Here is a 26,788-nt window from a genome sequence, read left to right as displayed (position 1 = left end):
GCGAACTCACCCATCTTTCCTTCCGAAGGTGGTGTCAGAATTCCATATCAATCAGACTATATCTTTACCGACTTTCTTTCCCAATCCGGAGACTCCGGCTGAGAAAGCATTGCATTCTTTAGACTTAAAAAGAGTGCTGAAATTCTATTTGGACAAAACAAAACCGATTAGACATTCTAACCATTTGTTTCTGAATTATGGTCATTTAAGAACAGGAGAGGCAGCGTCTAAACGAACGATATCAAGATGGATTGTGTCTTGTATTGTTAACACTTACCAACTGGCTAATAAGCAATTACTGGCTAGGCCAAAAGCGCATTCCACAAGGGGAAAAGCGGCTACTGCTGCCCTCCTTAACAATGTACCAATTTCCGAGATTTGTAAGGCTGCTACATGGAAGTCTGTGCATACCTTTACTAAGCATTACTGTTTTGACTCGGATGCAAGAGCGGATGCCCAGGTGGGGCAGGCCTCTCTTAGAAATCTATTTGCATGAATATGTATTCTTTCCTGCACTTCTTTCGGACAGTCCGCAGAGTTTAGGGATGGGCTTGCTAATCTATTCAATGTTTACTATTGATGAGGATCCCCTGGAAGAGAAGGATTAGTTACTTACCTGTAAATCCTAGTTCTCTTCCAGGGGTATCCTCATCAAAGTCATAAACAACCCACCCTCCTCCCCGGACTTAAGTCTCCTAGAAGTGCAGGACAGATTATCTTTCTGATCAGTTACACAGATTGTCACGTAAAAAAGTACTGACCTAACTGTGAACCAACTGTCACCTTCCCTTCACCCCTGAGGCATGGTGGGATACTGGAGGTGCTCAGGGTCTTAAAGGCACGGTGCCAAAGTTTTTATGGTTCTCCTGTGTTAACCTGCATGCAGCCTATTGGCTAAGAATGCTTCATTGTTTTTCAATGTGGTTTTTTTCTATTTTTCTCTGATATTTACTGCTGTTTACTTCCCTAAGTCCAGTTTTTGGGGCTTAGGTAGATATTTATGATCTATTGTGATTTTATAATATAAAAAAAAAAATAAAAAAAAAAAACTTGCATAGAAATAAAGCATTTTAGCCTATTTATGATTATAGCCTGCATTGCTGTTTTACACATGATAATATGTATGTATTTTATATATATATGCTCCGGGGTCCCCGCACAAGGGCGGGAATATTCAATGTTTATGACTTTGATGAGGATACCCCTGGAAGAGAACTAGGATTTACAGGTAAGTAACTAATCCTTACTTACCAATTGGCTAACAAACAATTGACTGCAAGACCAAAAGCCCATTCAACAAGGGGCAAGGTGGCAACAAGAGCCCTTCTGAAGAATGTTCCTATGTCTGAGATATGCAAAGCGGGAACATGGATATCGGTGCATACTTTTACAAGGCATTACTGTCTAGATTCAGAGGCTTAGACAGACACTCAAGTGGGTCAGGCTTCTTTAAGAAATTGATTTAAGCTGCTTCTGCTTCCACCTCTTTGTCCGCAGGGATGCGGGATGGGCTTGCAAATCTATTCAGTGCTCATGACTATATATCCTAGTCTTCTTCAAGGGGAATCCTCATCAAAGTCATAAGCAACTCACCTTCCACCCCGGACGCCATTCAGGAGGTTCAGCAGTTTACTCTTCTATTCTACTCTTCTCATCACTGTAAAAAAGTACTGACCTAACTGTAGCCCAACTGTCACTTCACGTTCGCCTCTGAGGCATGGTGGGATACTGGAGGTTCTCAGAGCCTTAAAGGCACAGTGCCAGTTTTTTGGTTCTACTATGTTAATTGGCATGCAGCCTATTGGCTAATAATGCCTTTGTAATTTTGCTGCAGTTTGTCCCTCTTTATGAGATTGCTAATACTTTCTATGCTTTCTTCTTGGATTGCAGAAAGGTGTTAACTCTAGTTGAAGAGTTTTATTAAAGAAAAACTTTACAAAAATAAGACATTTTTAGCCTGTTTGGCAACGTAGACTGCATGATTGTGTATAATATATATACATATATATATATACTAAAATTCTCTACGCAATTTTCTCTTTTACATATACATTTAAGATATATGCATGTGTGTTTATATATGCAACGGAATCCCCTCATGTGGGCGGGAATATTCAGTGCTTATTTAGTGCTTATGACTTTTTTGACGATTCCCCTGGAAGAGAACTAGGATTTACAGGTAAGCAACTTATCCTTATCTTACCACTCTGACTACTCTGTGTTTGTCTGGCCGTAGGGGTTTCCCAGTGGGGTTGCAATTAGACTGTGGGGGATTACTGAATGAGGGCATTGCATTTTGGGAACTTAGTGAAGATCAAAGCTGGGAATTATGTGGTGTTCTAGCTGCGCTTGAGGTGCGTTGTGTTGTGTTTGATGCCCTGTTCAGTAGCAAACAATGATGCGGTTTTAGACATCATATTTTTAACGTGGCTTATCCAACATGTATTCCTTGATTAATTGAGACTGAAGTGAGAGACTTCTAGCCTTCCGTACTTCGCATAAGGTTTTCTTTGTGTCATTTTCCAGTTTCTGGTACTGTAGAGCATTGGAACAACAGAACAATTTGTTTTGTTTCTTATAATCTGTACAGAGAAGAAATGATCCAACTTAAAAACACTAAGGCATAGCTAGATAAATAAGGTATCACCGTGAACAAATGTTATGAGGTTTGTCACACTTTAACTAGAACACTGCTGTGTGACTGATTTCTTCATAGAATTCTCTGTTTTTTCACTTCCAGGAGAATGTGTCCTATTTTTGCTACCCATTCACGTTTGAGGCTTTCTTTACACAGCAGGATGAATCTGAAAGTAAGTGACACACCTGGCCATCCCCCTACCAGTTTATGTTGGGGTACTGAATGCCATTAGAGTTATAATGTGATTTTGCACATCTGGATTTAGGTACATTGGCAGAGCTGGGGAGTACGAGATGGGCCTGGCATTAACAGTGCCTTATTGATATTACAGATAATACAAGGGTTTAACCTGAAGATACTCAAGCAGGATTACAGGGTTTATTACATATTAGATATCAATTCTCCCCGCCTGCACCCATCACCATAGGTAGATATTTGACCTGGTGTTCATGCTTCTTTTTTTTTATGCTACATTTGTTTTTTGTTTTGCACAGAATATCACTTTTCTGTAATGGTTTGTGACAACACAGAGTTTACACAGATCTTCAGAAGCACAAACCATTTGAAACAGGCTTCTGATTGGTGCTTGCAGTACATGCAAAAGAGAGCATGACTTACACAGAAGTCCTTCCATAATCAAACTGTCCAAACCCACCTCTATTCCTTAATGTCAGAAGAACTGCTAAACAAGGCATGTTCCATGCATAATTACTAGTTTAATTATAAAGTTAAAGCTGACTCCAGTTTTGTATGATTCTCTTTCATTAGGGTTTAGTACCAGTGTTTCCAAGACAGGAGACCACGTTCCATTCTTTTAAAGGGCATGGGCCATTGGGAGAGATCTGCTAATGACCTTCATTGAGATCTTGTACATCTTTTCAGAGCTACTGTTCTGGCTCTGCAGTCGGGAACACATTTTGGGGTGGGACAGTCAGTGCTGAAAAAAGGAACCTAGTCTATAATAAAGATACTTTACAAGATACCTTGGTTTGCAGACTTTAAAGTAAATCCGCTTGACTGCTTCTGTGCTCTTCCATTTCTTTTTTTCCTTTTATTCACTTGTCCCAGTTTGTTGGCCTTGTTATCTGTTTAAAGGAACTAAGCAAACAAACCGTGGCTGCATACACTTATAACAGTGATATCTAGCGTGAGTTGCAGCTTCTTGGTCCATGTCACTACTAAAAGTCAAGTTGCAATATTTCTGGTCTTTTTAAATTGGTAGATGTCTTATGTGGGGCTTTTTGGACATGGAGTATGCAAGAACTGTATCACAGCTGACAAATTACTTTCCTGTTGAATAGGTTACCTTTGACCTAATTGTATTAAACCTCTGTATAATGTATAAGCAACGTTGTATTTTGTCTTCCTCTCTCACACTGCTTGTTTCATCCTTATACCTCATTCTTCACTCTTCCTCCATAAACCTTACCTACCAACCTCTCTCACTTCCTGGATTTGAACATTCTTAATGCTTTCGCCCTGCCCTTCTTTTCTCCTGCCTCCTATCTTCTCTACCTGTTATTTTATATTTTCTTCTTTATTCCTCTTTCCTCACTATACCCTTTTCTTATCCATCTTCTGTCTTCATTTTCACATTCTTCTTACTCTCATTTTAATTTTATCCTTCTGTGTCTATGTTCTGTTCCATTTCCCTTCCACAATTCTCTTTCTCTATTTTTTCTGCATGTCATTCTCCCATTCCTACTCTCATCTTGCTTCTCCATTTTCTTTTACTTTTTACATTCACCTTCCTTTATCCTCATCTCTCCCCTTCCATTCTCTGTTCTATTTCATATCTCATCATTCTCTTTCCCTTTCCCTACCTCTGTCCTCATCTTCAATTAATTTCTTCCCTTTTGATTTCCCCTATTCATTTTCCATTTACCCTTTGTCCTCATCCTCATATTTTTATTGTTCCTCTCTCAAATCATTTTTTTCCTTCTTATTGTGTCTGTGTCCATGTCTTGTTCCACTTTGCTTCTTTTTCTTGCTCTCATCCACCTTTACTGTGTCTCCTGTCCCTTCCGTCTCTCTACCTGTACCTATTCTTACCACTTTGCTCCCAGGCTCGCTCCCTCAGTGGCCCGTTTTGTACTTTGAAGTCCTTTCTCTAGACTTCTGGCAAAGGTATCGTGTGGAGGGTTATGGATCCATTGTGCTTCCATCATCACCAGGTAAGAACCCTGAAAGTATCTCAGACCATTCTTTATAGAAATGTAGTGTGAGAAATGATTTGTGAGGTAGTGTTTTCTGACTGAGATATTTTGAAACAATAGTATGTACTCTACCAAACAAAGGCATAACATACTTTTTCCAGCATTGGATCTTTCATAGATTCACATGTTAGACTAATTCCCTGTTGTCAGACTGGGTACCATCAGCACATACTCCACCTATAACATACCATAGTAAACTAACAGGCATCTTTTGCAACCCAGTATGGTCTTTGACCGAAACTTCAGCCAATTATAATGCTCTACCTCCAGCTGATCTCCCACTGAACCTCTCAACTGTCAGATTTTCAGAACCACAGTTCTTACCATTTTTGTTGTGACATTTAAAGGGATGAGGCAGAGCTACATGTGAATCTATGAAAGATACCAATGCTGGAGAACCAGAGTTACAGATAAGTAACTTTTTTCCTTCTTCAGCATTAGATCTTTCATAGGTTCACATGCTAGACTAACAGATTAACATAGCAGTGCAGGTGTCAAGGTTCACATTTGGATAGGGTTAACAAATTAGGCTTACCTTATACTGAGGCTTATCTTACATTTTGTAAAACTACTTGCCCCACCGATGCTTACTTGCAAATCCACACATAATGCCTTGTAAAGGCATGAGTTGTCTTCCAAGTCTCTGCCTTACACACGTCCTCCAAGGACATTCCTGAAAAGTAAGCAGTTGAAGCTGCCATTGCGCTTGTGGAGTGTGCCCTGACTCTCCTTGTCAGTGGCCTGTTATCAGCATGTGAGTTGTAGTAATACATGAACCAATCCACCTCTCTACCATCTTTCCTTTGTTTCCTAAACCGTATGCAACAAATAACTGTTCAGTTTATCTGATGTCCTTGGTAGCTTGCAAATAAAATCTTAGACTCAGTTGTATGTCTAAGGAGTGTAATGCCTTTTCTGCTACTGGTACAGGCTTTTCAAAGGACGTTGGTAAAGTTATCTTCTGTCTTAAATGAAAAACAGTTGGTACCTTAGACATAAAATTTGGATTTGTCATGATTGTCACATTATTTTTCATGAACTTTAAATATTGCTCTCCCCTCTGTGCCTGTCACTTTTGGAAACCCCTGACTCTGTCACAATAGGGTGGGTAACACATGATTTGCTTTAGTTTAGGCTTCTCAATTTAGGCATTAACTAGGATTGTACCATTGGTACTGCTAATGCAAAGGGGCAATCTGACATTTTGTAAAATGTTTAAAACCTACCTCTTTAAAATAGAACTTTGAATGCTATACCAATAGGTGGCTTAGCTCAGTGGCAGGAATCCAAGCCACTGGGTGCTCTATAATGACCATGTGACAAAGCGGTTTTTAGTTTCTCTGCCCTTGTCCTTTTAGGTGTTTTTTTCCCTGTGTGCTGGGTACACAAGAGTATTTTGCTTCCTCTTAAGCACTCCCTGTACCTCTGATTCATGCATAGCTAGCGCACAAAAGGTGCTATAGCGTGCTTTTCTTCATCACTGCAATTTTGGGAGCCTCTAGACTCCAAAGTTCCAGTCACATTTCCACTCTATGCAGTGCCATTAAGTATTGATCTAGGTTTTGAAGATCATCTTACGTTGTGTAGACCTATTGAAGAATGTCTACAGTTGGCTGTGGTGCTTCGATCATAGACCTGTAGTATGTCTAGTTTTCTTGGTAATTAAAAATAAGTGGTAATCGGTCTTCCTACCCTCACCATCAATAGCCACAAAAAGAAACTTAATTGGCAATAGCGCTCTGACTGACCCAGGAGTTCTCAGAGGTCAACTGGACCACCTATCATATGGCCACTAATGCGACAGTTTGCATATGAAACAGCATGTCAATGGCTGTGGGCAAGGACCTTTTCTTAAACCTTTTTGAAGATGATGATGTGTGGAGTAGTGACACGTTAAGGCTACCTCAGAATCTGGAATGGGGACAGCTTTAACAAACAATCCCGTAAAGGGGTTAACTGATAGTGTAATATATGAATCTAAAAGGGGTACAAAAAGACAAAGCAAATGCATGCAGGACCTGCTGGCAAATAGGAGAAGCAAAAGTGCAGTAATGCACTGATTCACAAGGTTGTTCCTTTTATGTATAAATGGATACGGTGAGGTCAAAAGAACAATGTAAGATGTGATTATGGTCTGGGAATGCTTCAATTCTGGTCATCATGAAACGCCCATGTTAAAAAGGGAATGGCCATAATGGAATGGGTATTGAATGTGTGTGTGTGTGTGTGTGGACTTTGTGAAGCTTTCAGCTGTTCAAAAAATGGCAAGCTCCAATAAGGGTTTTTTGTGCCTGTTATCTTAACCTAAAGCTAAATCAGCCACACCTGCACCCATATTGCAACCGACTCCAAGGATCACAATCCTATACAGTATATGGCAAGCATGCATGATGGTAATCAGCTAGTCTTTCTCTCTGCTTAGCATTACAACCCACTATGTGATTACCATGCACATGTTATACTTGATCACTCTACCCCATCCTGCCTGGAGCCTTGACTCATAAAATATTGGAAGGGTTCAGAGAGTGGTTGGAACACTGGGGGGCATAGGATATTTGGTGGGTTTAGCAAGGGCAGGCAAGAGATTACTTGTATTTCTCTTACATATATATATCAGCTACTCACCAGATTGGATATGTTTCTATGTTCCAACAGACTCAGCCAAAATGTGACCCACACAGAGTATTTGGGATTCCCTGCATACTGTTATTACGGATTACTTTACACACAATCAGGGCACAGCCTCATCAGTTCTTGTTGAATGGGAAGCATTCAAGGTAGTGGTCAGGGGTCACTATCTAGGACATTTGGTGGTAGTTAGAAGAAAGCTTCATGGAGAAATTAGCACATTGGAGCATAGAGTTCACAACCTTGAAAAGGCAGTAGGGGCAGAGGAAGGTGCAAGAGCCTACCTGTGTGACGCCAAGGCAATGTAATGTTTTACTGGACCGTCGGCTCTGCCATGATTATAAAGAATATGTTGCTAGGGCGCACAATGAGTAAGGTACACCAGGCAGGCTCCTAGCTTAGCTCATAAGGCCAGAAAACCGGGGGACCCCCATTACCCAGAATTTGTCAGGAGATGATGCAGTGCTTTACTTGCTTAAAGCGATCACATCTTTTTGGGAATACTACGAATCCCTTTACAGACAACAGGAACCCCTTGCTTCGAAGACCCTGTACAACTTCCTGGCCCAAACCATGCTGCAGGTTTTGTACCAAGGGGCTGAGGAAGCCCTAGGAGGCCCAAACTCAGCACAGGAGTCTGCAAATAGGGTAATAGCAACTGAGACGACCCCGGGCCCTGACGGCCCACCAGCAGAATTCTGCTCAGCATTCGCTGGGACCCTGGCTCCCAAGATAAAGGCCCTGTTCGCTGGTTCACTGAGACTGGGTTCTCTGCTGGCACCCTCCAGGGTTGACACTGTGATTTCACTTCCTAGGTCCAAGGACACGGGCATCCGCGCATGTGCATTCTGCCCTTTATTCATGTTAAACTTGGATTTTAAGATCCTAAGTAAGATCATGGCCCTCAGACTTCTTCCCCACAGCTCAACATTTATACACAGTGACCAAAACAAGTTTATTCTGGAACGGAGCACCTCACTAAATCTTTAAAGGGTATACCACATTCTCTACCACTCAGATGTCCTGCTCTGCCCTTGTGCTATCATTATGTTAGTGGACCTTGAAAAGGCATTTGATTCTGAGAGGTAGAATTTCCCTTTCAAGGCCATGTGCAAGTTGGGACTGGAGGACCCTCTATTAAATTAGTTCAACTGCTATATTCTGGCTGCCACTGCTTAGGTTAAAAAGGGCTACTTGATTCCCACACAAGTCAAGGTCTACTGGGGCACCAGACTGGGGTGCCTGCTGTTCCCCACTCCTCTTTGCCCTGGCCATCAAAACATTAGCAGAGCTGTTCCAACTGGAGGGAGTGGGGGCTGGGATAAAGGTGGGTGGTAGTGAACATACCATCATAAGAGCAGCCTTTGCAATGAATCTACTAAGCAAATTTGCAACTGTGTCGGGCCTCAGGGTTAATAGCTCCAAGACATACCTACTGCCCTTAAAGGCAGGTGCTCCAAAGCCAGGAAATTTACCAGGGAGCCAGACGTGGTCTTTATCGACCATCCAATATTTGGGCATTCATGTCTTTCATTCACTGGAAGAACTCTGGGAAGAAAAGCTGGAGAATGCTCTTAGCTCCCGTACATCCTGTGTCCCCTTTTGGCGATCTCTGAAACTACCCATCATGGCTTGGGTCATGTTACTGTATTTATTTACTCCCTTCCTGGTCCAGATAACGGATTCCTAGTTCAGACAACAAAATACACTACTGAGAGAAATGATCTGGGACGGAGGTCGCCACAGGGTGTCGCTGGAGGTTTTTACGCACCCCCCAGAAGAGGGAGACCTGGAGACCCCAGATTTCGAATTGGATTACCTGGCTGGACAGTTGCAGTGGGTCACCCAGTGGCTCGACCCACCAAGAGGAAATTGGTGCAGTGGGGATGGCCAATCGCAGGGGGTGGAGAGCATTAGTGGCAAAACTACTTTGTCCAGCAGTTGAGGTACCCCAACCGGGTGTATAACTGGCAGTAGTCTTAAAGTGCTGGAAAAGGTGGCTTGCCAGCCCCAGCGCTGCCCCTGGTGGGACTTCCTTACGAAGACCCGCTTGCCTTCTTCACAGAAACCCAACTCTCAGCCTGGATGGTTGCCGGACTGACAACAGTAGGGGACTGCTATCAGATGGGAACGCTGACACCGCTGGAAGATGTATTGGACAGGTAGCATTTACCCCGGGCCAGTTTTTAATATATGAAGCATTAGTGAGGACCTTCAGGGACCTATGGTCAAGCAGACGGGATGAATCTAAGACACACGAAGTTTTGAAATTAACAGTAACTATAGGTTCTGAGAGACATCTCGTGAAATGGCTTTATAAGTCACAGGTTGAAATTTTCAGAAGGCCCTTAGTGAAGATCCGGGAGAAATGGGAGACATTATTGGGTAGGGAGGGCACAGACACAGACTGGGTTGGGGTTTTGAGTACCTTAAGAGAATCTCTAGAAATTTGGGACTCGAGTACAACCAACTTAACTATGTGCACATGGCAAACTTGAATCCTTACAGAATACAGATCATCTGTGGTGGAGAGCCCAAGCCCTGTCCTTGATATACTATAATGGACGCTGACTTTGCACATATGACCTGGAGCTGCCCTCACTTACGATCGTTCTAGGAAGGGGTGACATGCACACTCAACACAAACCTTGGTTTCACTCTTAACTGAAATCTAGAAACTTGACTGATAGGTCTATTCCCCAGACCAGAGTTGCAGAAAATGGGCACCAAATTCTTGGACTTAGCCTTTGCTTAGCTAAAGGACGTATCACCCTGATGTGGAAGTCCAGGACAAGCTAACACTTGAAACATGGGTGAAGGAGGTCACAGTTTGGGCACAGTCGGAAAAGAGAGCTCTAATTAGAGCAGATGCCTGCGGCATACGCTGACGCCCAGTAATGTCAGCCAGAAGCCCTAGTGCTGGTCATATAGGAGACGGCGAAGTGGGAGAGGACAGGCCCTAATGAGGAAATTAAGTATTACGTCTACAGGGATACATAATCTAGCACAAGGAGGCTGAAGAACGAGACATGAAAGATGGCACCCCCATGTTATCGTTAACTTCATCCCATCGCCTGCACCCCTGCTCAACCCTCTAACTCACACTTCCTCCCTCCCCCCCCCCTCCTGACATGGGACTTGCCTCTGGACATATTCCGCTGACCGGGCGTCCGCCCTCTGTCCTCGTTACCCCCTCAGTCCCTAACGGCCGGCGCTCCGCCAGACACCTCTTTCCTATAAGACAGAAACATGAGAGGGTTGGATGGACCCCCAGGACAGCATAGTTAGAATGTTTTTTTCTTCTTGTTCTTTAGGTTTCAACACATGGGCCTCTACAAACACCCCTGGGAGCCTTTTTAAAATGTCACCCCAGGTATATACTAGACTTAGCAAAAAGGCCCAAATGCTTAAACGATTGGCAGGACCAGTTGACTCACCAACTCGCAGCTGGGAGGACTGATACATAAAGACTGGCTTTGTAGGGCTTTTTATCGTGGTGAAGAAGAGGGATCAGTGGCATATGTACTTTAAGGGCGCATAGCATATCAGTGTATGTGGCTCCAGTGCACTACATCAAAGTGGTACAATCATTGTATATTTGAAAATTATTTTTCTCTGTTGAAAGTAACTTTTTGTTGTAACTGTATTATTATATAGAAATGCCAACAAACATAAGTTAAGAAAACACTATGGGGGTCATTATGACCCCGGCGGTAATATGGAGGAAAGTACTGCCAACAGGCTGGCGGTACTTTCCTCCATATTATGACATTGGCGGTTTGGCTGAAGTCAAACTGCCAATGTACCACACCGATCGCCACAGCAGTAACAGCCGCTGAGCTGGAGACATCAGTCTCCAGCCCGGCGGCCGTCACTTGACCACCTACGGGATTATGACCCCGCCTACCTCCATGCTTTTCGTGGCTTCCTTACCGTCACGAAAACCATAGCGGTAAACACTATCAGTGACAGGGAATCCCTTCCCTGTCACTGATAGGGGTCTTCCCCACCCCCCACCCCTTCCACAGGTGCCCCCAACACCCCCTTCCTCTCCAGACCCCCCCTTCATACACTCCCCTCCCTTCACACACGCATACACACACCCATCCCCACATTCATCCACGCATGCATACATCCATTCACACACACATACATACAGGCTGACACGCATTCACACAACTCAACATACACGCACTCACACTCCCAAACATGCACACACATACAACATCCAACACACACCTGCACGCATGCACAGACATACACACACACACACACACACACAAACACCCCCGCCGCTCTCCCCTGTCGGAGCACCCACTTGCCTTTGTGTAGAGGGTCCTCCGGCAGGAGATGGGGCGCTGCTGCCAGCAGCCTCGTCCGCCAGCAGAACACTGCCAGGCTGTATTAATTCTTATAATACTGCTGGTGGCGGACTACTGGTGTGGCGCCGTCCGCCGGCACGGCCACAGCCGGATTTCCGCCATCCTTCTGGCGGAAATCAGGCTGTGGTCATAATATGGTGGACGGCTTATAGCTGCGGTGACGGTCTTTTGGCGGCCGTCGCCGCGGCGGTAGGCGGTTTTTACTGCCAATGTCATAATGAGGGCCTATGTGTTTACCAGAAAAAGGCACTATGCCAGCAACTATGAACTGCTCCAAGGTTGCAAAAAAAAGACAGAGGATTTGTTAAAAAAAAGCATCACAAGATATATCAACTGATCTGCACAATACATGCCTAATTCAGGCCAGATAGAGACGCAATGTGTTTTGCTCTGCAGAGCGATAGAATTGGGGCAATCATGCTGTATTTTTTAAGTGATGCCTCCACTCATTTTTGGGCCCGATATCCTTACACCAGGGCAGGGGGACCAGCAAATATGAGGCAAAGTGTCTGTAGATGTTCTGCAAAAAGATGTACAGTCCTGGGGCACCTTAATCGGGCAGGCCACAGGCTACACTAATCTCATAGAAGAATTCATTTCCATGCTTCTTGAAATCCGAAGTAAAGATAAACCTAAAAAAACAACAACAATCCCATGAAAGTTCCACAATAAATTACAGGAGACCATCCAACTATTTGTTATCCAGTCAGGAAGATAAAAAACAAAGGTGTTTCACAGTCCAAAAAAAAGCAAAAAGAAATATTAATTAAAAAACAATAAAAATGAAGTCGGAGACTATAACAGTGAGAACTAAAACGAGGTACCAAATCAGAATCAAGTAAAACGTGAAAGCCAAGTTCAGCAAATGAGTGGAATCAAATACCATAACCAACATCACAACCCAAGATCAGAGGTAGCAGAATATCAAGCAGAGGACAAGAATTCACAAAGGCAGGTAGGAGAAACAAGACAACAGGTATTATCCTTGAGCATAACATAACCTATTGTGCAGCGGTGAACCCTGAGGATTTATATACACTGCTTAGAGCTGGTTATCATGATTCTCAAACATGTGCTGTGAGAACATGGATGTTAGCATTTCTGTTCCATACCTGAGAAACCATCACAGTGAAAGTGCAGATATCTTTTGATTGTGGTAGAGAGGACTGTGGCTCCAACATTCAGCTCTAGGAACTGGTGCCTGTACCGTCCACTGGAGTTCAGTGGCTACAAGCAAGTAGTACACCATAGCGACCATGCTGCCCCTGTCTGTATGCTCAAAGGGGATCTCTTAGTGGGGGACCATGTGAGCACAACATGTGAGGCCAAACTTTGTGATTATTAATAGTAAAGTGTGTTACCTTGTTGTGATAAATTGAAACTCTATCCAATTACGTCTTGGAATCTCCTGTGCTGATAACAGTTGTATGTCAAAATACTGTGTTTTTATTATCCACCTCCAATACCATTGTATTCAGAGTATAAACTACCAACATCATCAATGCAGCTATATTTAGGTAAATACAGATTAACCATTCATAACCCCACATCTACATACCTAGTTAGAATTGTAAATCTGTACTTACCTATTTATACTTAACTTGAAGACATATATTGTCAAGGTACCTAAATGCGAACTTAAGAATATTAAGTACATGGATACATGTATAGTCACTGAAAAAAACAAAGGGTTAAAGGACCTTTATAGTTGGGTGAAAATGTCAGTTAAAACATATTGTTTTAAATGAACAAAATCACTGAAATTCCCCAGTTATAATTATCTTAAGTAACAATAACTTGTCCCCTAGGGTAGCTATAACTCCCGCCCCAGCCATGCACAGTGATGTTATCAATGATGCAATTTCGGTTGTCATTAGTAATGTTATCAATGATGTCACAGAACATGTCATGAGTGTTGGCATGGCTGACTGTGATTTTACAATATAAAGGGTGTCATTTTAAGTAAGACAGACATACATACTTTGTCAAATAATCATGTGAGTTCATAAGCAGTGCATGGTGAGAGAGTGAGTTCTCGTTAGAGCATGAGTTATATTTACCTGAGGTAACTGTAACTTGTGAACTTCAGTGGTTTTGTGAGGTTAAAACTGTATGTTTTAATGGACTTTTTCACCTAACTATAACCTCCCTTTAACCTTTGGTTTCTTCATTGAATTTCTAAGATATTTTTTATTACTGCAAAGTACAATATTATCACTATACTTGAATACATTACTTTTTTTAGTACATTTTTTATGGCTTTTTTAATGTAAAGTATTATTTTATTACCATAGCTAATGCTAACCCTGTGTCAGGCCCTGCTTGCCACCCTCTGCAAGTTGCCAGTACCCCCCAGTGCCCACTCCTTTTGTCATGCACTGCATGTGGTTGGCCGCAGGGCCTGCACCCAACCCTTGTACGCAGCTGCAAGTTTGGCACTGGGCCTAGTGCCCAAACCCGCAGCAATCTAGGTATTGTGTCCAACACCTGTGCACAGCAGGGGGTTGGGTGCAGGGCCTGATGCCTAAACCTCCGCTGGTGCTTATGGCTGACTGTGATTTTACAATATCAAGGTTGTCATTTTAAGTAAGACAAACCTACCTACTTTGTCAAAGGATCGGAACACCAAAATATAAAAAGTGAGCCTAATGGCTTTATGAAGGGGTCCACATATCAATAAATATGAAGCAGACCTAGGCTCTCATTACGAGTGTGGCAGTCTTAAGACAGCCACACTTGCAGTGGCTATTGGACCGCCGCCAAAGTGGCGATCCGAACTCCACATTACAACCATGGCAAAAGCGACACAGTCGGACTGCTGGCACTGGCACATTTAGGCCGTCCGATGGCCTGGCAGTGCCAGTGGCCTGAATCCGCAAGGGCAGCACTGCAAGCAGGGCACTGCTCTGGGGATTACTACTCCCGTGTCTGCCAGCTTTTGCATGGTGGCTCCACCGCCATGCAAAGGCTGGCGGAGACGGGGTTCTGGGGGCCCAATGGGGACCCCTGCACTGGCCATGCACTTGGCATGGGCAGTGCAGGAGCCCCCGTGGACAGCCCTGTTGCGCTTTTCACTGCCTGACTTACAGGCAGTGGAAAGCGCATTGGGTGCTGTTGCACCCGACGCATGCAACATTGCCGCCGGCTCCATTACGAGCCAGCGTCAATGTTGTGGTGAGTTTCTTGCTGGGCCAGCAGGCGGGAACTCTAATTCCGTGCGCTGGCCTAGCGGGAAACTCATAATAGGGCCAGCGAGTGGAAGACCAGAGTGGCGGTCTTCCAACCCAAAGAGTTTGGCGGGCAGCCTCTGTCGCCCGCCAAACTCCTAATGAGGTCCTTATTGTCCTTGTCAGAGAATCACCAATATTAATAATCAAATGTGTATTTCATTAATTCACACAGCGCAATGTTTAATAAAAAGTAATTATAAAAAATGTATAAAGTTATATTTTTAAAAAGCCTTAACATATCTTTGGGTCTTTCTTTTAAAAAATTTCAGCCCAAAAAATGACCATAACCACAAGAGGGCCCTGCACTTCAGCTGAAGAGTGTAGAGCTCTAGCTTTGAGTGCTTTTAAAATAATATGGTAATGTCTCCTGGGGTCATGGTTGTAATGACCAAGAAGGCTTACTGTTGTTTTTGATGTTTTTGGGGGCCTGCTTCAGTTCCCGCATGATGACCTTCTTTTGCACTCACATGCATTGTCACACATAAACACTCATTCCTATACCTGCACAAAAAAGACAGCTGCTCATGTACTTTTGATTTTGTCACAGGCCTCCACATCTTGACTGCTAGAACCTGGCGTCCTTCTGTGCTTGGTACAGTGTCTGAGCTGAGGAGATTCTTCATTGGTGGATCTCTGGAGCTGGAGGATATCACCTACGTGCGAATTCCAGGGACCTTTCAGGCAAGTTTAGCTGTACATCTAAACTGGGTCCTTCCAGGTGAGATTAGTCATTGGTGGTTGAGTGTGTGGGAGAGCGTCTTATGCTTGCTTTTGCTTCCACTTAGACCCCTATAAATAAGCTCATCATTGGAACACTTTGCATACCTCTAGAGAACGCAGCTAGCATTCTAGCTTTCAGTATAGTGTTGGCCTTCAGGGGACTATTTTAAGGCACTGACAGTGTCATCAGATTAGCACCCCAAAGGCAAATCTATCTGTGTTCATTTATGTCTGGTCTAGTAACTGCAGAACCCCTTTGATTACAGAATTCAGCCAAATGTGGTTATGTTTTTAAAGGGCTTGAATTCATTACCTTAGAAACTTTGGGCAAACTGTTCCCAGACAAAAATCCCATTTTGCCTTTTACTTCATCATTGCTGCCCTTTTGCAGCCATTTCGAAAGTAAGATCACTGTCTAAGCATTCTATAAAAATGTATGATCTTATTTTGGGTGGAAGTTGGATTTATGTTTTTATGAAATCTTTGCCTCCCCTGCACCTGATATTGCTATCAAGGTTCTGAGTCCTTTTCAGGTTCTTCCTTCTTACCTTCAAAATAGTATAGGTCAGTGCTTAATTTGAGGTGGTGATTTCCAGTGCGGGCAGCAGCACTTATTTTTCTGCCTCAAGCATTTACTGCGAGCAAAAGACACACATGGGAGATAAGAAAAATGAAAAGGCGCCACTAAGGGGAAGGCAGAAAGCTGCAAGAGTGAGCTGAAGGGGCAGGGAGTGGCTGTAAATGAATTAAAGAGGCCCAAGATGGATTCAGGATTACGCTTCCTCAGTATTCTGTGCTTGCACATTTAATTGAAAAAAACAACAGATGATGGACGGAATGCAGAGCAAATCAAACATTCACCACCAGTCACAGATCTGGGTTTAATCCATCAGTTATTTTGCTTGCCATGCCATTCCAGTTTGGACCCAGCCATATGCAAATCAGTCTTGACCCTGTTCCCCAGGGGAACAGTCCAGCCCGAACGTCCAGGCCAGGTCCTCCTTGAACCAGAAACAAGCATCCTGGGACTGGTTTCAGGGTATCACCCTTCATCAGCCAGGCTAGCTTGAATCTGGTGGCATAGCAAGCACAGGACCCACGTCTGGGCATACCCTTCTCACTTGGGGCGACAAATGCAAAAATGTAATTGCAGCAGCTGCATGTTTCAGAGGAGAGCTATGGTTACCAGCACGTTTTTATTTCAAAATTAAGCACTGGTACATGGTGTACTATGGCAGTTAATATTGCTGTCACCTTAAGTTGTCCCAGGTTTCTCTTATACTTTGCAAGCAGAAATATCCTTGTTTTCAATATTGCCTCTAGCCCCACCTCTTCTGTAACTGTTGTATTAATCTGCCAGTGTCCTGAAGCTCCAAAGAACTTTGGCAATGGTTTTGTTCAATTAATCTCTCTGTAAGTTCTCTATGTCTCCAGACTACTTATCTTCGGCTATTGTAGTATCAGAGAAAATGACTTAAAGACCTGACTTAGATAGACCGGGTACTCCATTGCAAATGTGACTGAGTATCCCCCTCTTTTTGAGATAGGAAGACCTTAAGCTTTCTGTTGATGGATTCTGCCAACAGCACAACACAGTAGGGGCCGTCAGAGAAAGGACATTACGCTGCCTACCCTATTTTGGGTGGACAGTGTAATGTCCTATTTTTTATCCATCACCAACAGAGGGACAGAAGAAAACATTAATGACCCCAACACCTGGAGTGGAGACTTCCAAGATGTGTAGGGGTTATTATTTTTTGTCTTTCAGAGACAAAGTCCCACTTTAAGGAGTGCGTTTCTGAAAAGCAAAAAAAGGTTTAAAAGTTTGGTGAGCTGCTTTTAAAAGCAAACGCGGCCATCTACCAAACTGTTTGTACCATGAGCAAAAGAGTGACTGATTATATACAAAATGCTACCGATATTTGGGATTGGCAATACAGCTCACAAATTGCAATCTCAGCAATTAACTACTCAACACCCCTTTCTTTTTTTTTTTTTTTTTTTTCTTTTTTTTTACAGTTTAGCGTCTGTTACACCCAGTTCTTTTGAAAAGTCTTAGACTGGAGAAAGCACAGCGTATCCCATAATGTGTATTTTAAATGATGATTTTACAAGCGTGTTTTTGCAACAATCCTGCATTGTAAAATACTAGCAGAGAACGTCTGCCCCCTATCGAAATGAAGATGAGTAACAACCTAGCCCCTGAAGAAATGTTAATCATTTTTGGATGTAACTACTGCACCATGAAACTGAAAAAGTAACACAGGTGCATCCCAGTTACCATTGTACACCAAATAATCTCACCGGCTGCCATCTACTCTTGCAGTGACGTCCTGCTTCTGAAGGAGCTTCTCACACTGCTGGCCTGGTGTCAGTTGCGAGGACATCCCCCCTCGCTTCCATGGCAGTTCTGCTATCCTTCTCTTCTTTATTGTCTTCCCTTCTGCTTTCGGGTACTTCCTTCTCCAGCACTGTTGGAGCTCTGTGGACCTCCTCCCAAGCTTCGAGGGCCCTGATCAGATCATCCTTCTTTGCTCGGGCCCCCATGTTGATCTTGTGTCCTTTAAAGATGGCTGGAAAGAGGAACCATAGAGGAGAGGCATGACCTACCAAAAACTATGATGGATATGTAGAATGCCTGACGTCTACATAGAGAAAAACACCCACCTATGTAGTCCATGTAGGACTGCAGGATTTATGACAATATCACTATTTGTCCTGATTTGCGAGCATGTACTTATAATACATTATAGTGCCATGTACACCAGCTAACCTACTGTAACTAGTATTTATCTGAAGAACTAATTTGCATATAAGCCGCAGTATTTTTAATGCACTTGGTGGCGATTGGCTGCTAAAGGAAAGCACAATTTACCAGTTGTCTTTTCCCAGGTATGTATATTTGTGCAAAGGTAATGTAGTGAAAGTTAAGAACGCTAATTACGTAGGATGAAGAATCTTTATTCTTCCCATAACTCCTTCGAAGTTGTATTGGTATCGACAAGAGCCTAAGACTAGAGTGAAAGAGCCCTGGGATTGGTGTTTAATCAATATTATATGGATTTCTTAGGAATCCAAGGCTCCAACAGCTTAACTCCATCACATCCAAATAGTGTAGAAGGACTTAATAAGAAAATTCCCAACTGAGTCCTAGATTACGAGCCCACAGATTTTCATTTTGTATTCAATTTTCAGTGTTTTGTAGGGCACTGTGGACTGAGATTGAAAACATACTCTTTTATTTATTTACAGGGGGATCGCTTGAGCCGTTACGGGTTTCGAACTGAAACAACCGGAAGTGTGACCTTCAAGTTGTATTGTATTCAGCAGTCCAGGTATGTTGATTATACTCTTCTCTCTCAGCCATCCCCGTGTGTCTTGCTGTAATCTCTCAGAACTAGTTATTTGTATGTCATGGTGTTTGTCCAAGCAGGTCAGTGCATGTTTTAAAGAGCTACAACACTAGAGCTGTGTCCACGATTTTAGATGTTGTGAGATTAGAACTTTAAGGATCTCTTCCAGGTACAAAGATTTGAGCTTGTGTGTACTTCGGATACCGTATTTGCACCTTAGGAAGCTACACTACCTGTGCTGTTCCTAAGATCCTCCGAGGTTACATCTCTGATGCAGTCGGGCACTCCAGTGTTGGTTCAGGTCTTGAAAGGACAGGGATCTCTGTTTTTTGTTCATGCCTTGTTCAATGGCATGGTATGCATTGGTATTATTCTTCAGAAAATCTTGAATCTTGGCATCTTTCTTGAAAGGCTATACTGCTGTCACTGGATCTGTCCCCGGTGATTTAGTTTAGCTTTTAAGATGTAGAAATCTGAGGCTGTGTCTCTTCCAATAGCTTGCCTCTGATCTAGAGGGGACAAAGGGCTAGTGAGGTGTCTGTTCTGTATACCAAGGCTGAATCTTGAGATTTCAAACCCTAAGACCATCTCTGTTCCATCATTAATTCCATAGGTTTTGAATAGTAAAGTACAGTTGTTGCCTGCCCTAGGCAGCGGACTAAATTTCAGTCTTCAAAACACTGTTATGTTCTCCACAGGGCGTTCATGGATTCCAGCTCACTGAAGAAGAGGATGCAAAGCGTTTTGGACCGGCTGGGTGGTTTCAGCCAGCAGTCTTCAATTCACAATGTTCTGGGTATGTTTCTTCCTTTGTGCCCTCTTTTCGCAGCCGGTCCCACGACGATACTTTCTTTCCTTTTATTTTCGCACAGACACAGTTTGTCAATTGGAATCTTTGAGCTTTACAATAAATTGCACCATACAGATTCATTCCAGTGGAGATCTGACTGCTTCCACCACACTGCTATGATAATGTGTGGCTTCTCATTGGTTGGCTTACCATAAACGAAGGAGAAAGAGGTACCTGGGTGACTTATCGGTTGCTTCAAGGATGATGATGATTATTGGGATGTTTTAACAGTAAACAGTGTTACAGGATGCTGAGTCCTCTCAAAGTTTGGGCTAACGGTTTGATAAGTACTTGTGTATTTATGGATGTTAAATCTTTCCTACTTATGACGGGAGATGTGATGTGTTGGGTTTTTGGTCGGTGTGCAGTTTGTTAGTTGTTTCTGGCTGTTAGTTTCACAGTGCTGAATGCTTGGGGTGTGAAAGATCTGACAGAAAAAATACTGGCGCGAGAGAGCGCCCAATGATCCCAGGCAGTCAAAGGTGATTAGGGACCAATAAGGAAGTCCTATGCAGGGTAAGAAAGAGAGTCATTGTAAAAGCTCTAAAAAGTTCCAGACGTTAAACCTGAAGCTCACTAAGTTCCTCACTTGCCATTACTATCATAGATAATCTGCAAAATATTAGGCCCAGGTGAAATGTTCATAATGCCGGCATAGTTTCCAGCATTTCATGTTACACCTTTTATGCGAAATGCCTGAGATTGTCAGTGTTCCACTTTGCATCATTTTCTATCCACTGCAGGAAAAATCCTATTACAGGTGCATGTGGAGAACTTATTACATAGCCATTATAAGCAAGGGGCAAGTGAGGCAGTGTGCCTAACTGGAGCAAAGGGAAAAAGTAGGTAACACTCAACAAAGAACAAACCAACACAGCGCTCTAGGAAGCTAACTACGACAAAGCGGAAAGCAGCATGCTAAAAAATGGGAAACTAAGGAAGCAGAAATATGGAAGCTAGTATTAAAGAAAGGAAATCCACTGGAAGCTCAAGAAATTACAGTATACCGAAAATAGTGTTAGCTCATAGAAAAAGGAAGTACTACGGTTCTACTGCTAAACATGCATTTGCTCAGGAAATAAAGACTCACTGTTACACTAGAATAAAAAAATCAGTAGACCCAGAGGGACATAGAAGCCAGGATAGTAAATGAATGACATCGATGTATGGAAGCAAACAGAATGTGTGAGCCACCTAATACCTTTCGTCTACTGGTATGCTCCTTCCTCCATTTCCACATCCCTGATCTGTGATAATGGGGTGAGGGCAGTGAGTAAAGGATGCAGGAAATGTAGGCTTTGGGTAGGTGTAGCATCATAGATGTCACAAAAGTCAAAATGGATCTGTATCTGGACCTGGATTGGAAGGCAAGTTCTGAATGTTGCAGAAGAGCCTGGACATCAGTACGCTGATAGGGCACAAAGTTAGGGAGCATAGTCCGACAATAGAAAGTCCTCATGTGAGCCTATTTCAACTTGTAGCAGGCACAATAATAATGCCAGTTCAAACTTCTCACACACACATTCAAATCAGTACACGATACGGGACCCACATACCTCAATCACTGGCTTCACTTCCACCAACCCACCAGACAACTTTGATCAACATCACCCTCACTCGCACACACCCTGCATCCACAGAAGCAGAAGAGGAGGTCCATCGTTCTCCTAACAAGCCGTCAAATCCTGGAACAACCTCCCCCAGCACATCAGGGCCTCCTCCTCACTTCTTGAATTCTGCAAGAAGCGGGAGACCTGGTTTTTCTACTGGTCTTCTTATAGAAACATTGGGACAGCCTGTATTCAGGCCCAGCCTCACCACATGCCTACACTCCCCTTCTCAGTGCCTGGATACCCTCACATGTGGCAAGCAGCGCTCTACAAATCCATTTTACATTACAATATATTACAATAGTGTAGATAGTGAATTGTGAATGTAGGAGAGAAGCTGGGATTTTTGTGTATATCTGTGTTAGTGGTCAGCAGTACAGAAATATTATTCAGCATGATATGGACATTCTTCCTGATGTTGTCTTGTTTTATTTGTAGATGCATTCCAAAGGGCACGGAAGAGAATGCAGTTAGCTCGTGAGAGCCTCCCACAGGACCTGCTCAACACTTCTGTCTCATCCACTGTACATCAGTCTGTGGCATGAGGTCAAGTATAAGGAGAGCCTCCTGCGTGAGCTGGTTAGCACCACAGTATCATGCCCCATCACCCAGATAATATGGTGGTGTCAACCCAGTGTGACGTCTCCTGCACTGTCTGCTGAACAATTTGCTCTTCAGTCAAAAACATGAGATGAAGTTTGCACAGAGAATCCTGAAGATTTTCGAACTGACTGTTGTTGGAAGGAATTACACTGTAGGATTTGAATCATACTGTGACTTTTACTTCTGCTTGTCAGTCCACAACACAGGGTCAAGCCAACAAAGATCCTTTTTACAAAATCTTGTGAGTGTGAAAACTATCCTCTCCATATCAATTGGTTGCACCCGGTCAGGTGTGAAGAGGGCTCCTAACAATTCTCCTCAACATCAAGCTGTCATAGTTCATACTTCAGTCAATTTCAAGAGGCACAGTGTAACCTGATCATCCTTCAGGAACTCTGAAATCTATTTTTATTTTCTCCATCAAATGACAACATGAAGACAAGTCAGAAGAGAACCAGCTGTTGGAGTTCCTCCTGTCTCATTAACTGCATCACTTGTTTGTCAAAGAGCACATCCATGTAGTCATAGCATTACCATTTTTTCATTTATCGCCCACGTAGAAGGCATATGTCGGACAATTCTTTTTAATGAACCAACTGACTTTGATGGCAAAATACATCTCATAAAAGAACAAAAAAGACGCATAGCCCTTCATCTAACAGTAAAAATGTGAAGTCTCAAGACTCTCATACAGTAAGGTGGTAGTGGACGTTATTTGGATGCGCATAGATCTCCATAATGTGGTTCTATAGAACTACGTTAGAACCTTTTGAGATGTTACAGTAAGCCTTTCCTTGTTCTGTGCACAGTAATAGACACATGGGCTTTAAAGGGTATGCATGCCCATGCCTAAAAACTCATACCGGGTTGATACAAGATGATGTGCGAAGCAGGGCCATTATCAGGGCTTCTTGGACACAGCTGCAAATGTTTATTCACTAGACGCAAGACTGGTGAAACGTTCACTTCGGAAGAGCTAGTGGGTAATTCTGACCTGCCTTGTACTTTGTGTAGGATTCCGATTGTTGCCTCAAAGTTCCATTATGTTATAATTCTTCTTTTTATGATTATAGAACGTTGAAACTTTATGAATGGCTGATATTTCATGCTTACCAATGTCTGGTTTGAGTTAACTAAGTTTGGTATAGTTCTGCTGCCCATCGACCTGACCTGTCTTTTCACTTGACTGCAATGTCAACCCTTTGCTCTTGTGGTTCATTATTGTTATTCACTTTTGTAATGCAAATAATATATATTTTTGAACTTGAAAAACTGTACGAAGAAAAGTGAGTTGGAGGCATTTCATGTCTCGTGCTGAATGTTGCTAAATTTCGACATACTAGGAGACCGTGAAAGCCTTTCCAAGAAAAGCAAAACCTCTCTGTTGTGTTCCTTGGAAACCTCTCGCTTTCTCTAATGGTGACTGGTTATTAAAAGCAACAGCTCCTCCATTGTTAGAGCTGTTCTTAACATTGAGATGCAAATATCTGTTTGTTTAAGCATTTTTATTGAATTATCCTGCAGGAGGCAGCTTCTAATATGCATATTGAGTCTGTCGAAAACGGATAGGAGCCTGCAAAGTTATTAAAAGAAACTATGCCCGGTAAAACATAATTGCACTGAAGCTGGAGGTCTGGGGGTGGTCAACACAGTGAGATTTGAAAGGGGGATCCCACTCCATCCTCCCAGTTTTTGTGTGTTTTCACAGACGACTGGCAGATCGTATAAGTTCCTAAATCTGGGAGCACCAGTCTACTGCTCTTCCACTAGAGGAGCCTTTTCAGGCCACCAGAGATATCCGTTTCTTAAAATAGCTCCTGCCATCTGACTACAACGCATCCATGTAAAAGGCAAACTCTTGCAGTAGCTAAGCCTCGCATGAAAAGCAGGTATACAGGAGCCACCCCACTGCTAGAACTGTACTTGAGCATCAGATGCAGAAACCCACTATGCTATGATTTTACCAATTCTTAACACAGGACTGTCCCCACTGATGGAGCTGTGTAGGTGATCTACCACAACACGTGAAGACTAACAGTGCACTCTCATAGTGTGCACATAGGGGCTCTTTCTGTGCGCAAATAGAAATAGATGGTTTAGTCTTGGTCCTCTTGATTTGTTTTAGGCATTTGTTATAGCATAGACCTAACTCCATGGAGCAGGGGGGCACTCGGCAGACAACTGTTTACTGTAGCACGATTATCTTGGCGACTAGTTAGAGCACGCTATGTAGAAATGTACAGTGTGTGGGGTTCAGTTGAGACCGAATTATAGAAACCAGAATGGCAAAGGAAAAGGGTCATTTAGTCTGAGCAGTGCAAGAAAGCAACTTGTATAGATCTTATACTTGCATTTTACAAAAAGGAGGATAATGTATTTAGCACACGCACACATACACCAACAATCACCACACATACACTCATTCACCTACACTTATATACACGCATTCACTCACACGGATCCATACTTGCATTCACATCAGCACTCTTACACGCATTCAGCCACGCATGCACACACCCATTTAAACACGATTACTCACACCCATCCAAATATGCATACTCACACCCATCCAAACATGCCTTCACCACAACTCTCATACACGCATACACACTTACATCCATACACGCACTCACTTCTACATTCAGACACGCATACAACCATGCTTTCACACATTCATGCACACACGCAGACAAAACACAGCACTCCCCACCCCCACCCCTGTCGGACGATCGACTTAACTGGTCGGGGGAGGTGGTCATCGGGCAGGGAACAGGCGCTTCCACCTCCGGCAGCATCCTGCCATCAGGGCACCGCCAGGCGGCATTATTGCACATAATACGGCAGGCAGTGTCCTTCTGGCGGGGCGTGGCCGGTGGTGGAACCGCCCCAGCGCTTTCGCCCGCCAGCACAACTACCACTGGATTTCCACCCAAAGTGTGGCGGAAATCCAGCAGTACCCGTAATATGGTGGGCGGAAGACCACTAGCACTGACGGTCTTCTGGCACCCGTGGCTGTCTTCTGGCGCCCGTGGCTTTGGTGGTCTTCAAGGAAGACCGCCAAAGTCATTATGACCGCCATAGTATTTCTTTGGTGTTTTAGGGATCCTTAACAAATAACATAATTGTCTTTCACTGCAATCTATTTTCGTTAGAAGCAATCTTCCTCAAAGTGTGCCTGACATGAGAAGTAACAGTTCTACATTGCAGAGCCATTAAATTAAAAGCAACTTCTTCATCACTGTAGTTCTGCAAGCTGTGTAGCACACACAGCATTTGTTTCTCCATTTTCAGTTTGGTTCTCAAACATGAGAAGCAACAACCTCACCTTTGCTAATGGTGTGTCTGAGTTTCAGGTTCTGAGCCATTATGTTGATAGTGCTGCATATGAAGACGAGAAGCAAGAATGACTTCCTTATTTTATGTGGAATCCTCTCATTCTGTAACGGGTCCTGAACCACTGATCTTACTACAGGTATGTCTGATCATGAAAATGATTTACCTTGCCCATGCTATACCTAATACCTATAATAAGACATGCCCATAACCCTGCGTACCACTAACTACCCACTCAAATGATGTGCTTCAGCAGCTGTGTCTGAACATTAGTATATCAGCCCTCCCTTTACCTGCAACGAGAAATAATATTTTCACCTTCCTTTTGTATCTAGCCACGAGAAGCACGAGTTAGCTGTGTCTGACTGGCACGGAGTTGTTTATTTGGTGCACACTATGTGAGTAAGGAGAAATCTGACTAATGTCTTTAATACATTTACAGAAGGCCCACAATTTGATATATGCTGGTGATTCACAACAGTTTGGTTACTGACAGATATTTTTCCACGTAATACATTTTCATCCAGGTTTCTATTTTATTTAAATTTCCACAGGCATCAGACAGCATCTTGAACATCCCTCACTTCCAGCAAACAACATTATGTAGTCAGAAAACTCTGCATGCTGAGCCCGGTACTTATCCTTAGATGTAAAATACTGGCTCTTTAAAAGCACCCCTCTATGCTCCTTAACTTTAGTTCCTTTTCACTGCCTGGCAACAGTTAACTTTACCTGTTTTGTTTGCAAGTGTTAAGGAGATCAATTCAGGGCCACAGCTTATCATGGATGGGTACACTGCACTCCTGGCATTAGATTATGTTGTTGGTGTGTTTTAGTAATTCAATCTTCAAAGTACATTAAATTATAAACACAGAGAACATGCAGATAATACAATAGGTGTGAAAATGTAGATTTTCTATAGTCTGATGGGCAGAAAATCTAAATTGTTTTAGAACACTGTAATGTTGAGAGCTCCATTGAAGACAATGGAGTAGCTCTGTGTTTATAATGGCTGGAGTAAGCCCAGAGCTCCAACATTTCAATCTTTGTCTTCATGTTTTTCCCTTTTTCAATTTAGAAAATTCTACCCTTAATGTGTGGAACTTACTAATAGCCTTAAAGCTCGCTGCAGAAGGGTATACCGGTTGTTAAGGGCCCTCGCCATCTTTGCAGGCCCTTGCCTGGGGCTTTTTACTTTCTACTGAGGAAGAACAGCAATCCTAAA

The 26,788-nt window shown here is 43.1% G+C and overlaps 1 protein-coding gene across 1 annotated transcript in view; it reads left to right on the top strand.

The window, feature by feature from the left end:
* Positions 1–23,706, top strand: part of MKS1 (MKS transition zone complex subunit 1) — a 225,202-nt gene extending 201,496 nt beyond the window's left edge. Inside the window, exons 13-18 of the mRNA XM_069226780.1 lie at positions 2,741–2,810; positions 4,705–4,812; positions 15,642–15,775; positions 19,067–19,149; positions 19,866–19,963; positions 22,066–23,706. Of these exons, the coding sequence (XP_069082881.1) occupies positions 2,741–2,810; positions 4,705–4,812; positions 15,642–15,775; positions 19,067–19,149; positions 19,866–19,963; positions 22,066–22,172 (600 nt within the window). The 3' untranslated portion in view covers positions 22,173–23,706. The remainder of the gene's footprint in view (positions 1–2,740; positions 2,811–4,704; positions 4,813–15,641; positions 15,776–19,066; positions 19,150–19,865; positions 19,964–22,065) is intronic.
* Positions 23,707–26,788: the final 3,082 nt, after the last annotated feature.

The sequence above is a fragment of the Pleurodeles waltl genome, chromosome 3_2 (assembly GCF_031143425.1).
Source record: "Pleurodeles waltl isolate 20211129_DDA chromosome 3_2, aPleWal1.hap1.20221129, whole genome shotgun sequence".
NCBI lineage: Eukaryota > Metazoa > Chordata > Amphibia > Caudata > Salamandridae > Pleurodeles > Pleurodeles waltl.
The sequence above is the reverse complement of the archived record's forward strand: the minus strand, read 5'-3'. Positions and strand labels throughout refer to the sequence as shown.